We start from the raw sequence: 15081 nt of genomic DNA, 5'->3' as shown, positions 1-15081 counted from the left end.
CACCCCTGAATGACATGTTATACTGACCTTCCCCCTCACCCCCGTGTAGATAGCGCTATATCAGCAGGAGAGCTTCTCCCGCCAACATAGCTAGTGCCTCTCGGAGAGGTGGATTAACTCTCCCATTGGCGTAGTAGCATCTTCACTGAAGCACTATGGCGGCACAGAGAAGACTAGTTCTAATTATGGTGGCATAGTTTGAATATAGTGAGCATATTCAGTGTGTTGGCTTAAAAGTAATGTGTTCAGTAAAAGTGTGCATGAAATGAGGAATGCTGTTGTTGCTTGTCTCCCCCAAGGACATGTATGATGAACTGATGATGATCATTGGATCCAGACGCAGTGGGCTGAACCAGAATCTGGCCCTCCAGGGTCAGTATGAACGAGCTTCGCAGGACCTGGCTGACCTGATAGAAACTGGCCAAGAAAAGATGGCAGGTGACCAGAAAATTATTGTTGCTTCCACAAAGGAAGTCCAAATGCTACTAGACAAACACAAGGTAAAAACAACATGTGCATGTAAAAAAAACTGTTTATTTGAAGGCTAAGTAAAACTCTTATCTTGCACTCCACTAACTTCTGGCCATTCTATAGCCAGCCTTCACACCTGGAGAGGCATCAGGAATTTTGATGGTGATTTACTGCTGGTTTAGGATACATTGCAGTATTTTTTAACTAAATGGTGTTGAGTGTACCACCAGTGACTAGCTTGGATTTTTTGGCAAGTACTCTTGCAGTAAGTAAATTCCATATATGATGGTAGCCACTTTCTCACTCATCCTAGTTTATTCTGACTTTGAATAACAATGCTTTTGTGCTGGCTAGCAAATATGGAGAACTTGGGAATCTCTCTGGAAGGCGTCATTGTACTCAGTATTATCTTATTGCTTGAAAGCAACCTATTGTCAGGAATGCACTGCAAACTTTAGAAAGAGAAAAGTAGCTTGATTTGTACACTAATTAATTTTGTTTTCTTTAGGTAAGGTTTTGGTTTCCTACTAGCTTCCACAAACACAGGAAGATGTGGCTGCTTTGTACAACAAAACTTCTTACATTATTAGACCCAAATTCTTCTCTGATTATACATAATTGAAACCAGCTATGTCTCACAGGGTGTAAGTTAGGGCAGAATTTGTAGTTTAAAGATTAACTCTTTTTCTCCAGTGTTAATGAGCTTTTGTGTGGCGATTGATGGGGAGCGAAGCTTAGCTAATTGTATGTCTCCCGATACTTATATGGCTTCCATCACAATAGTGTCGGAGCACCTTTGAGTTTGGCAATTTTTTTTATGGTGACTTGAGTCTAACTGGTACACTCTGATCTTTTTTTTTTTTCTGGAATCCTTTCAGGAATATTTCCAGGGTCTGGAATCTCACATGATCCTGACAGAAACGCTGTTTAGAAAGATAAGCAGTTTTGCCCTCCTGAGGGAAACCCAGTCACATACGAAACAGATGGCACAAGCATCCGCTGTGTTAAAACAAGCTCACAAGCGGGGTGTTGAGCTGGAATACATTCTAGAGGTGAGGGGTTTCTCTGTTTTCTCCTTCCTCTGTAATGATGCACTACTAGGGGTGCATCCCGCCTGTACCTGCAGAGGGAGGGCAGTGTTGGTGAACCTTGGTCCCACTTGTCATATTTCCCTATGTTGGAATGGAGGATTATGCACAATCTCTGATGCTCACATATTGTGAAGCAATGAGAGCATCAGGTTCAGCAGCCAAACCATATTGTTAGTAGTATAGCATTTTCAAAGTTAAATGGACTTGACCCGTCAAGGAGGAGAAAATGTCATTTTCCAAGCAGAAGCCAGGTCTACGATTTGGATCACATGACTAAAAGCTGATCCTGAGTGTCTTTGACAAAGTTAACATTATATTATACATACACTGTGCATTTCCTTTGGAGCTGGAGAAATGCGGTTAGAGAAATTTACATAAAGGATGTAAATAATATTTTAAAATTTAGTTGTAAATAAAAACCTAGAAGTCAAAGGCAGTATTCACCATATACATGTATAAATTATTCGTGCAGACCTGGACACGCCTGGACAAGGACTATCAGGAACTGACCAGAGAGCTGGAGGCTGTTGAAAGTAGCATCCCTAGTGTTGGTTTGGTAGAGGAGACAGAAGAAAGGCTTACAGACCGGATCACCCTTTATCAGGTCAGTGGCAGCATGGGATTTTCAAACATGATGTACTTTTTGATCATCCATCATAAATCTCTTAACCATGGTAAAAGCTAGTAGTTTATGTCTGGGATTTCTACTAAATCCTACATTCTTGGTCTCATTTTATAGAAAGGTCTATTGATTTATTCTCTCTTGGCTTGTCTACACTACCACCGGATCGGCAGGCAGCAATCAATCCAGCGGGGGTCGATTTATAGCGTCTAGTATAAATCGAAAAAAAACCCTGAAAAGTCATTTTTAATTAGAAAACCAATTTTTTTCATTTAGAAAATGTATTAATTGAGTGTTTCAGCAATTTTGAATCTTTTTCAACATTTTTTAAGTCGAGAACTTCGTAAAAACTGACCTTTTCCTGTGAACAGTGTGTTTCTACAAATTGATATTTTTTATGGGAAAACATCTCAGAAAATTCCCAACCATCTCCACCAATGAGCGGTTCAGTCTTCTATTCTTTCCCCCACAGCTCCATTATTTTTCCAGTCCTAACCTGCCAAGTTTATTGTGTTTCCCTACACAGTACAGGCTATTGGCCTGTTAATAGGAAATCTTGAGCAATGGCCTGTTTGTTATTTTTTCTGATGCTGGGGTCAGTTTGTGTGTGTTAATAGACCAGCCACTAATTTATTTTGTTGTCTTCTGTTTTCCTGACTTCTTTCATAGTTCAGAGTAAAATAATCCACATTACACAATGTGAAATACCAGCATACAAATCAGACTAATGAGCAGCTGTGTCACCCTTGCCTTGCAACGTTGGGTACCTTACAATGCCTTGCTGAAGTAGCTCCCACCTGGGCCACTCACAAACAGGCTTCCAGTCACACTTGGGTTACACTTTGGCTCTCCCCAGCCTTGGTTATGCTGCAGGATGACCCCAACATACATACATAACATTTAATTCCATTATTCCTTAAAGGAAGTAATATGCCATTTTATTCTCTCAAATAGTTATTCAGACGCTTCCATTTAAACACACTGGATTAAATAAAACAGAAAACAAGTTTATTAACTACAGAGAGAGAGAGATTTTAAGTGAGTACAAGTAATGAGGCATAAAACTGAGAAATAGCTCCAAGAAAATAAAGTTCAGACATTTACTAATACCTAACTTGACAGACTATATCAGGTTCAAGCAAAGTATCTCACCACATGGTTTCAGCCATTTTACTGACCAAACCATGTAGGTCACAACCCCTCCCACAGAGTCCAACAAATGCTTCTCTTGTTGCTCCAGGTGCAGTGAATGCAATGGGAAGGGGAAAGAGAGAGGGGTCTCTTGGAGTGTTTGTCCTTCCTTTTTATAGTTTCAGTCTCTCTCTTGAAAAACAATTCCTGCTGGGCCCTAGGACACAAAGGGTCTTTGGAAGAATATTCCCTGCTGGCTTTTTCTCACCTCTTTGAGCTTTCTTTGTTTCCTTTCCTGCCTGATGACTCTATTTACTGCTTAAATGCAAATTAAGCAGAGCACACATTCCTTTATTTAGGGCAGACCTGTTTGCCAACCTCAGTTTGCGAAGGACTGTGGTGTTTGGAACATATGTTAATAACATCATGTAGGGAAATCTTATAACTCTACAAACAATGTTGCCACACACATTTTATCAGGACAGTACTGACCAGCAAATTATGTGTTTTCAAATGATACCCTACAAAGCATACCATGTACAAAAATTGTTACAGTAGTATGCAGGATGAACATGGGGGTATATTCTGTCATACCCAGGCTCTCCTGTTGCCAAATATTTGTCAGCATGGAAGAGAAAATAGAAATAGTCATGGAAATAAACTCATTGCAGGTGCCATTAGTAAGTATCAAACACCCCATGTCATGTTTGGTTACAGCATAATTTTTAAATGAGAAGGCATGTGCATTTGATGCTTGAATTTATGCAGATGTATGAACATTTATGCAAACTTGCAATTCCTGTATTTTGTTAGCTGTTTGTTGGCAGGTAAATTAATCTCTTTCCTTCTCTCATACATCTATTATCAATCATTCCTTTCTGTATCTAAACCCATGTGTACAATTCTGTGCCCTCTGCCATTCTCTCCCTGTTGGACCTCAGGCACGTGAATGAACATACAGTCTTAGCTTCCTGTTGTAACACCATGACCTCTGGTGGTCCAATTCTCTCTTCTTTAACCTTCGCATGGCAGCATTCTTTCTCTTCCAAAAAGCGTCTGAATTAAGAAAGTCCTTGAAACAGGGAGGGAGTTTGCTATACCTCCAGCAAAAGGAAAATGGGGCATTGAGAAGCTACCGATCTGACTCTCTTTCCTGTCCTCTGTCATTACAGCGCCTGAAATCTAGCCTGACTGAATACCAGCCCAAGCTTTACCAGGTGTTGGATGATGGGAAGAGACTACTTTTTGCTATCAGCTGTTCAACTCTAGAAAGTCAACTGAACCAGTTAGGAGAGCACTGGTTAAACAACACCAGCAAAGTGACCAAGGAACTGCACAGACTGGAGACTATACTAAAGCACTGGACAAGGTAGTGCTAATGAAACTGAGGGATTGAGTGTCTGATCCTGTGCCATTAAAATCAAGGAGAGTTATGTTTTCAAAAACTCTTAGTTTATTTTTTAAAAACCACAGCAAATTAATATTAAAGTTGCACTTCCCAAACTTCCTACCTCTGCCCCCATATAGTGCCAGCTGACTCTCTTCTCTGCATAAGAACTCTCAAAATTGTGTACCATATTATAATTTAATACATACCAATACATGTTTCTGATACTAAATGGGCTGATATGTCACTATAGTAATCTTTGCTTTTTCTGAGAGCTCTAACTCCATGATCTGTATGAACATTGTTGTATATGGAGGCACTCAAGCTCTGGGTCTAATGACCCTGGGCTAATTGGCTGGCTAATCGTCTTTCTCGTGGCATAATCAGCAATCTCTTAAAGAGAGACCATTATGGAATTATAGGACCCTGCCATTAAGATGTTGTGCATCTAACGGAGACATTTTGTGCCATTCACATTTGGTAGAATAAGCCCAGTGAAGAGTAGGGAAAGTTTGCCTCAGTATGTAGTTTGTCAAACCAGGAAAATATTCATAACTTTTGTAATTTGACTTTTATTCAGTAACTATCGGTCCTGGTTACCAGATCTCTGGTAGGGGAATCTGACAAAATAGGTTTCATCTGACATCTTGCTTCTGGATGGAGGGTGGGGATTGCTAGAAAGTGGAGAAGTAGAAAGTACATTTCTGTAGCTGCATTTAACAGTTCTAATTTTAGGACATGACAATTTACCAAAAAGAATTTGAGCTGAGCCCCAGTTCTCTCCTACCAGCTTTCATGACCGTATGATGTTTTTGAGGATTTTTAGAAGGGGAAGGAGATGTTCTTTGTAAAATCGTGCTTCCAGTGGAGATCCTCATTTGTTGAGAGACTACACTAGAGACAAGGGTTGGCAATGACAGTGTTTTTATCATTAACATCCCCACAGATATCAGAGTGAATCAGTTGAGCTGATTAATTGGTTACAATCGGCAATGGACCGGCTGAAGTTTTGGACTCAGCAGTCAGTGACAGTCCCTCAAGAACTTGAAAAGGTGCGAGATCATCTGAATGCTTTTCTGGTAAGTCAGTTTAGGAACCTTAGGCACCTTTTCATCTCTTATTGCAAACAAATGGTCCCACTCTCATAAGGTTTATGCATATGTCATCAGCAAAACGTTGCACGTGAAAAAATGTTCTCCTTGTCTGTGTGTGTAGACCGGCTGTACAATACCATGCTTGCTTTTTAAAACCCCCCTCAAATATCTGAATGTTAAACACTGTTAAATACAGAATGTCTGAGCAAAGTTACTAGAAAGTGCCCTTCATACTTCGTAACACCTATTGTATGTAGTGATTGTAGGCCTTGCTGGTTTTTATTCTGGTACAAAGATTTTGTACTTTTAATTAAAACAACAAAAAAAGAAATTTTAAGTCGTTTATATTTTCACCTAGACAAAAATGTAAGAGGCTACTGAGTCCAATACATATTTTAAAAGATATTGTTTCTTTTTGAGTAGAGGAATAAAGTTAGCTCTAGTTGGTTAATATAACATATTTATCTCTGTGAAATTATGATCCTTTTACAGAAATTTTCAAAAGAGGTTGATGCCAAATCATCCCAGAAATCTTCTGTTTTAAGCACTGGGAACCAGCTCCTTCGGCTGAAGAAAGTGGATACAGCAGCATTGCGTGCAGGACTGTCTCAGATCGACAGCCAGTGGATAGAGTTACTTACACAAATTCCAGTAGTACAAGAAAAACTGCATCAGGTAGGGGAGAAGTTTACTGCTACTACAGCCTTTGATGTTCAGAGAAATATAGTGACTGAATTAAAAGCTTTTGCATTTGAAATATTTAAAGTGCAGCTGGGTGGCACAATGGATCAATAACATTGCCTTTTACTTAAGTTTTAAATTGTGACCAATTCAAGTTAAAATGTATTCTCCTCGTCATCTTTCTCATCACAAACCACCATATCTCTTGGCATAATCGGCAATCTCTTAAAGAGAGACCATGATTCCCCTCCAACCTCCTACACTTGGGCTGGGATAGAAGTTTTTACTAATGTGCAGTGGCAGAGTTCTGTGGCAAAACTTACACAATGTGTACCCCACCCTGTGTCTGACTCTAGTCAGTGCTAGGCGTCCTTTGCTTTCACAAACCCCAAGTGCAGTTGTAGTATTACATTTTATTTTACAAACTGAAGCAAAAAGCCTGAAGTGTTTTTAAACATATATATTTCTATATTTTTATTAGAACTTTATTACATGCATTTGCAAGAAACAGGGAGAGTCACTTTTGCATTTTGCAGTTTAGCCTTTTCGTAGCCTGTGGTCAGAAATGTCAGGTTAGGAGGGGTTTGTTTGTTAAGGGCTGTTGCTTGCCATATATATATATATATATATATATATATATATATATGCATTTGATTATGCCAAAATTGCATGGGCAGAGTTCAACTCTAGGAAAAACAAAAACAAGTATAGTAAAAGCTGATGCAGGCCTCATAGGGGAAACTGGATGTTTGAAGTAGGAAGTTTTACTTTAATACTTTTCCTTTGTTAACTTCAGTACTGTTGCACAGGGTATAATGGTCTCAGTGAAGAAGTTTTCTTCTATTATTTTCATTGATAGGTAAGGTATTATGGGTTCAAGCAGGTATAATTTTCACTATATAATGAGGAATACTGCTAGAACTGGTAATAGTGTACACACTGGAAAAAAGGAAAAAAAGTTTTAATTGTGCCCACTGTGTTAGATGACTGGTCATACGTGAAAAATAGTACCATATTGTAGCCTTCTGAAACTTCTCCTAATGCAGGTTATATACTTTTCTTTTTCTTAAGAAATAGAGAAGCAATCTAATAAAGAGCTATAAGCTGCCATCAGGGAGAATAATTTTCTTGTCCTTTTAAAAGAAAAGAAGAACTAAATTTAAGTTAAAAATGCTGCACCAAAAGCTGAAAATGACTTGTTTTTTAAGTAAAACAGCTCAGTTGCTTATCAAGGAAAGAAATCCAGTCTCCAAAATCCATTAAGAAATCAGCTGCCATAGGAGGAGGGCACAGAAGAGGGGAATCATTGCAGCAGACTTGCTCATCAGCCATTAACAAATAAAGAAGAGGGTAGAAGATATTGTCTGAGGACCCATGTATTTCTAGTACAATGAGGAATTAGTGTAGTTAGAGCTGATAATTGACAGGTTATTAAAATTCAGTAGTGGTATCTTCATAGGCTCATCCAGATGCCTACCTAAAGTGACAAATGGAAGTAAATCCAAAATTGCTTACCACCAGTGACTGTTTTAAAAAATATTACTTAAAATATGGTTCTTTGCTTATATAGACACATTATACATTAATATGTACAGTTATATATGTAATATAATATACTTCCAAAAAGAACTTATACTTTAACAGTTCATAAACATCCAGAAAAACAGACCAAATGATCTGTTAAGTATGCAGAATAATGAAGACAGAGAAAAATAGAGTAGGCTTAATTAACAGAGCAAAGTGCTTTTATCCATTCTCTTGACAGTATGTCATTAATTGAAATCCTTTGCCTTTACAGCTTCAGATGGACAAGCTTCCTTCTCGTCATGCCATCACTGAACTCATGAGTTGGATTTCACTGATGGAAAATATCATTCAGGAGGATGAGGAGAATATTAAAAATGTAGTAGGACATAAAGCCGTTCAGGATTATCTACAGAAGTATAAGGTAATTAAGTGAGGATGGTTGGCAAATACATTAAGTTTATTTTGTCAAATTCAACATACGAACTAAAGCTCTGTATTCTGTAACTTCACTACAAAGGCAAGGTGACATACAAATAACTGATTTTTATTATGACTGAATTTTGTCCAAAGACCACAAAACATTTGGCAAATGTTGCATATTGATTTTTGAATTCTTTACACAGAAAGATCACCTACCTCTTAGATAGGAAAGTAACTGTTGTTTTCTAGCACCGAACAATGCTAGACAATGGTTTAGGCCAAACAGGAAAAATTCCTTATCCAAATGAAATTTGAAAGACTATTTTTTATATAGAATGTAAATTCTTAACTCCAGTTCCTTTCAAATTGGTAACATTCTTACTCTGATAAATACATATGCACATAAGCATTTTATTTTCAATGTCAGATTTTTTTTCTCTCAAAGAGCATCAATAAAAAGAAATTCTTCTTCAAGTCGCTGCAGACATGTCTTCCCTCAGGTGTATTTGCGCAAAGCACACCAGAGCTAGAGACTTTTCCCCACAGTAATACCTGTTGGAGAGTAGCTATAGCTTTGGGTATTCAAGCTGAACTGGTATAGGAAAATACCCATGCGTTATTGGTCATCCTTCAGGCAACGATTCCAGGAAGAGTAGCCCTCTTGATTAACAAAGCTGTCTTGCAGCCGGTGAAAGCCTTATAGCTTACTCCAGTGTGTCTAGCCCCAACAGCTAAATGTACAGACGAGATATGACATCCCATCGCAGGGATACGAGTGTTTTTACTCTCACCCAGCACCAAACTCCCTAATTGTCATGGCCACTAATGAGAGTTGCGGTGGGGAACTTTAAGTCGATTCCAAAGGAAAAAGAGCCTAAAAGACTGGACTCGAAGAAAGAAAGGAAGAAAGATTTATTCCACTGCTTTGCTCCAGCTGTGAATAGTGAACCAATGAGCTCTATTAGCAAAATATGACTTTTTCAACTTGGAGGCAATGTCTACATGCTCAGATAAATTGCCAGACTACTCAAAAGAGGAGTTCAGGGCTTTCTTAGCAGAGGGTTGGTTGGTTGCAAAGACCTCGCTCCAGTCACAGATGCCCTCTCCAGGGTGATAGCTTCTGTAATTATAATAAAAAGGGCATCATAATTATATAAAACTGGTATAGCACCAGATATTCAACAATCTTTTGAGGACCTACTCTTTGATGGGCAATCTTTGTTTTTGGGCAAGACTGACCAGCTGTTGACTCTTTTAAAGATTCATGTACTTTCCTCTGCTCCCTAGGAGTCTATAGTCCAACCATCAAGAGATGCCAATATGAGCCTCCACAGCAATATTCTCACCAGTACCATTGACAGCCCTTCTATTCTCTGAGGCAACAGACATTTTGAGGAGGCAACATAAGCCTCAGAAGAGAGGGCCATCTTTCTCCAGTTTTAACCAATCTTTTCCCCTCAACCAGCTGTCAAGAAAGCAATACAGCCAGCAGCAATATTCCCATTCCTCCCCCCTCCTGCTGCTTTTGGGAAAAGATTATCTTACTTCCTCAGTGCTTGGGAGGTAATAACCTCAGATAAGTAGGTCCTGAGTGCTGTGGGACTGGAATATTCAATACAATGTCTTTCCATCCCTCCTCCACAACCTCCTTCTCTGTCCCTTTTGAGGGATCCATCTCATGAGTCTATATTCTTACAAGAAGTTCAGACTCTGCTTACTCTGAGGGCTATAGAGAAAGGTCCCCTGCAGTTTCAGGGGTGGGGTTTCTACTCCTGCCATTTCCTGATCCCCAAGGACACCTGAGACCCATATTGGACCTTCAGGCTCTCAACAAGTTTATCAAGCAAGTCAGATACTGCATGGTTACCCTAGCATCAGTCATTACCTCCCTAGTCTGTAACAATTGGTTCACTGCCCTTGATCTTCAAGACACGCAATGTTGCCCAGTCCCAGGAAATTCCTCAGATTATGTGACGGGGGGCCATCATTGTTAGTATACAGTAGTTCCCTTTGGCATATCAGTGCCTCCTGCGTGCACCAAATGCATGGCGGTGCTCACAGCCTGCTTAAGAAAGAACAGAATCCATGTCTTCCCTCACCTCAATTGTTGGCTGATTTGAGGGCCATCCCAGGACCAGATTCGTGGCCTCTAGAACTCACACTGAACAGGGGAATGTCAGCACTTATTCCTACTCAAGTTCATTGAGACCCTGCATGACTCAACAATTTTAACTGCTTTTCATTCCCCAATAGAGATTTCAAATGATTCACAACTTATACATGTCCCTCATGTCTCATCCATCCACCCTGGTTTGGACTAGGCAACAAAACGGCAGATGAAATTCATTGTTGATAAATGTAAGGTAATGCACATTGGAAAACATAATCCCACCTATACATATAAAATGATGGAGTCTATTTTAGTTGTTTCAACTCAAGAAAGAGATCTTGGAGTCATTGTGGATAGTTCTCTGAAAGCATCCAGTCAATCTGCAGCGGCAGTCAAAAAAGCAAACAGAATGTTGGTAATCATTAAGAAAGGGATAGATGATAAGACAGAAAATATCATATTGCCTCTATATAAATTCATGGTATGCCCACATTTTTAATACTGTGTGCAGATCTGATTGCCCCATCTCAAGAAAGATATATGGGAATTGGAAAGGGTTCAGAAAAGAGCAACAAAAATCATTAGGGGTACGGAACAGCTTCCATACAAGGAGAGAGTAATAAGATTGGGACTTCTCATCTTGGAGAAGAGACGACGAAGGGGGGGATAGGATAGAGGGTCTATAAAATCATGAGTGATGTGGAGAAAGTAAATAAGGAAGTGTTATTTGCTCCTCCTCAAAACACAAGAACTTGGGGTTACCAAATGAAATTAATAAGCAACAGGTTAAAACAAACAAAAGGAAGTATTACTTCACACAACGCACAATAATCTGTGGAACTCTTTGCCAGAGGATGTTGTGAAGGCCAAGACTATAAAAGGTTCAAAAAAGAGCTAGATAAGTCCAACAGTGGCTAATAGCCAAGATGAGCAGGGATGCAAAACCATGAAGTGTCCCTAGCTTCTGTTTGCCAGAAGCTGGGAATGGACAACAGGGGATGGATCACTTGATATTTACCTGTTCTGTTCATTGCCTGCGAAGCACCTGGCATTGGCTACTTCCCAAAGGCAGGATACTGGGCTAGATGGACCATTAGTCTGACTCAGTATGGCTGTTCTTATGGACTCATTTTGAGGTTGCTAGTTCATGTGGCCTCTTGTAGATATGCAACCAAGTGTGTAAGACTGTGTCTTCATATGCTTCAGGTGTGGCTGAAATTGGTCTATCATCAAGTAAGCACCATTTTGATAAGTTGGTCCAGCTCCCACCTGCAATGTTGCATGCCCTATGGCGGTGAATAAACCAGAACAACATATGTATAGACATTCCCTTTTCTGACCTCACCCTCACCCCCATCCCAGCTGTAACAGATGCCTCTTTGATAGGTTGGGGAGCTCACCTAGAAGGGTCATGAACACAACACTCTGGATGGAGCACAAGTCTGATCTTTATCAGTATCCTCAATCTCTGGGCAATTCACAGAGTTTACTGAGCTTTCCTTCCCTGCATTAAGGACTTCTTGTTCCAAATTTTGGCCAGCAGCACAGCAGCAATGTACTGTTTAAACAAGCAGAGAGGGGCTCACGTTAGCCAGCTTTGCCAAGAGGCAATGAGCTTTCAGGAGTTTTGCATCACAGAGGATATCACTCCCGTGTCTACACACTTACTGGGCATCCAGAACCAGCTGGCCAGCTTCCTCGGCATTAGATTTTCTCTCAGCCATGAGTGGTGTCTCAAAACCAGCATGCTGAGGTCCATCCTTTGGGCATTGGACATTCCTTTAGTCAGCCTACACAAGAAAACAAGAAGTATCAGCAGTTTTGCTTTTGGGCAGGTCAAAATCTGGGCTTACTAACTGATACTTTGATATTGGACTGGAGACTGGGGCTAATGTATGCATTTCCCCCAATCCCTCTGATCCAACATGTCATTCACAAACCGAAACAAGATCACATCATGTTAATACTCACAGCACCAGCCTAGCCAGGAGAGCATCTGAACTAGAAGCTTTGATGGTGGGCCCTCCTTATACAGTATTTTTCAAAGACAAGGTAGCCCTGTGGCGACACCCAAAGTTGTTAATTAAAGTAGTGTCAGTTTTTCATTTAAATCAACCAGTGCATCTCCTGGTTTTCCTCCTGAAACCACATTCTGGTCTACGTACCTTCGATGTCTGGAGGGCACTGGCCTTCTGTCTGGACAGGACCAAGCCTTTCAGTCTCCTCATCTTTTTGTCTCCAGTGCTGATTGCATGAAAGGTCAGACAGTGTCAGCGCAGATGATCTCTACATGGATTACCTTCTGCATTACAACAGCCTACAGGGTAGCCAGTACTCCTGTGCAAAGACTCTCTGCCTTTCAGCAAGGGCCCAGGCTACATCTGTCACCTTCCTGAAGATGTTTCTATACTGGAAATTTGTAGAGCTGCCACTTGGACCTCAGTATGTACATTCATTCATTATGCCATCACCACTTCATCCAAATTTGATGAGAACTTCGCAAATATGTGTTGCAATCATTATTTAAATAGATTCAGTAGCCCCCAACTTACGGTACTGCTTGTGAGTTGCCTCAATAGAATACACATCTGCAACCTCAGGAAGAGGAAAAATGGTTACTTACCTGTTCTGTAATTGTTGTTGGAGATGTGGGTGCAGACGTGTATTCCACAACCCATCCTCTGCCCATCAGAGTCTTACGGCTTCTTCTCTGGTGCAAACGAACTGAAGTCGGGGGGACCGCCCTTACATAGTCTTAGGAAGGTCCAGGAGTGGCATAGGGCACGTGCACAAAATCTCCAGTTCTGGTACTCCTGGCACAAATACACCTTAGTGTGTTCCTTAGAATGCACATCTGCACCCATATCTTGAAGAACAACACTTACAGAACAGGTAAGTAATCATTTTTTTGAAATATACTTTCCAGAAGTTAGTACATACAGTTTTAAGGACTGATATTTTTACGTTCATTTTTCGGTAGTATATTGTCTGGATATTTTACATCTTGGTTTATTGCTAGATCATAAACCAGAAATGCTATTTTCCAGGCTAACTCTCCAGGAATAAGTATGAAAAGTGATGATGGATCCTCCTCTTCTCCTCTCTCTTTGTTTTGCCAGGGGTTTAAAATTGATGTAAATTGCAAACAGTTGACAGTAGACTTTGTGAACCAGTCCGTACTACAGATTAGCAGCCAGGATGTGGAAAGTAAACGTAGTGACAAGACTGATTTTGCGGAACAGCTTGGAGCAATGAACAGACGTTGGCAGATCCTCCAGAGCCTGATAACAGAAAAGGTAAGAAAAAAACAGCTGCTTTTCAGTGTGCATTTAAAAATAGATGCAACTCATTCAGGAGCAGGCATACTAAAATTAATTTAGCGTGTCCTGAGTAATATGAACACCTCCTTTGGCAAAACCAAACATCTAGTGTCAACATAATTGCTTCAGTGTTCTCCGAGACATGCCATCTTCTTTCCGATAGTACCATAGCTCCTTCAGTTTTACATTTATCTTAATGCATTTCCTAATTATTTCAAATACTCCTGCACACTTATGACCGTGGTGTTCAGACTGAAACAAAGAGTGAATGAATGCTTTCTGTTTCTCCAGTGTCTATTAACTGAAGTGCTCAGAAGATTGGTGCAGTCTTAATCTGTCACTTGTGGCAGGTTGAGCTTAAAATTGGGCATCAGCAGACTATTATTCTTGCTTGTAAATTAGCAAATTCTGCTAATCTGTCAAAGAACACATGTATATTTATATTTTTGTTTGTTTTATAATAAAATAGCACCGAAGGTCCCAATAAAGATCAGTAAAAAGAGAAGGAGGACTTGTGGCACCTTAGAGACTAACAAATTTATTACAGCATAATCTTTTGTGAGCTACAGCTCACTTCATCAGATGCATACAGTGGAAAATATAGTGGGGAGATTTTATATGCACAGAGAACATGAAACAATGGGTATTACCATACAGACTGTAACAAGAGTGATCAAGAAAGGTGAGCTATTACCAGCAGGAGGGCAGGGGGAACCTTTTGTAGTGATAATCAAGGTGGGCCATTTCCAGCACTTTACAAGAACAATAGGAGGGGAAATAAACAAGGGGAAATAGTTTTACTTTGTGTAATGACACATACACTCCCAGTCTTTATTCAAGCCTAAGTTAATTGTATCCAGTTTGCAAATTAATTCCAATTCAGCAGTTTCTCCTTGGAGTCTGTTTTTGAAGTTTTTTTGTTGAAGAATTGCCACTTTTAAGTCTGTGATTGAGTGACAAAAGAGATTGAAGGTGATCTCAGACTGGTTTTTAAATGTTATAATTCTTGACATCTGATTTGTGTCCATTTATTCTTTTACATAGAGACTGTCCAGTTTGGCCAACATCCATGGCAGAGGGGCATTGCTGACACATGATGGCATATATCACATTGGTAGATGTGCAGGTGAACGAGCCTCTGATAGTGTGGCTGATGTGATTAGGCCCTGTGATGGTGTCCCCTGAATAGATATGTGGACACAGTTGGCAATGGGCTTTGTTGCAAGG

At 40.0% G+C, this 15081-nt stretch overlaps 1 protein-coding gene across 1 annotated transcript in view; it reads left to right on the top strand.

The window, feature by feature from the left end:
• SYNE1 (spectrin repeat containing nuclear envelope protein 1) overlaps window positions 1-15081 on the top strand; it is a 483717-nt gene that overhangs the window by 374661 nt on the left and 93975 nt on the right. The window contains exons 105-112 of the mRNA XM_077812159.1: window positions 300-500; window positions 1350-1523; window positions 2035-2166; window positions 4488-4684; window positions 5649-5781; window positions 6289-6471; window positions 8276-8425; window positions 13654-13830. Coding sequence (XP_077668285.1) covers window positions 300-500; window positions 1350-1523; window positions 2035-2166; window positions 4488-4684; window positions 5649-5781; window positions 6289-6471; window positions 8276-8425; window positions 13654-13830 — 1347 coding nt within the window. The remainder of the gene's footprint in view (window positions 1-299; window positions 501-1349; window positions 1524-2034; window positions 2167-4487; window positions 4685-5648; window positions 5782-6288; window positions 6472-8275; window positions 8426-13653; window positions 13831-15081) is intronic.

Source organism: Eretmochelys imbricata, chromosome 3 (genome assembly GCF_965152235.1).
Source record: "Eretmochelys imbricata isolate rEreImb1 chromosome 3, rEreImb1.hap1, whole genome shotgun sequence".
Classification (NCBI taxonomy): Eukaryota; Metazoa; Chordata; order Testudines; family Cheloniidae; genus Eretmochelys; species Eretmochelys imbricata.
The sequence above is the reverse complement of the archived record's forward strand: the minus strand, read 5'-3'. Positions and strand labels throughout refer to the sequence as shown.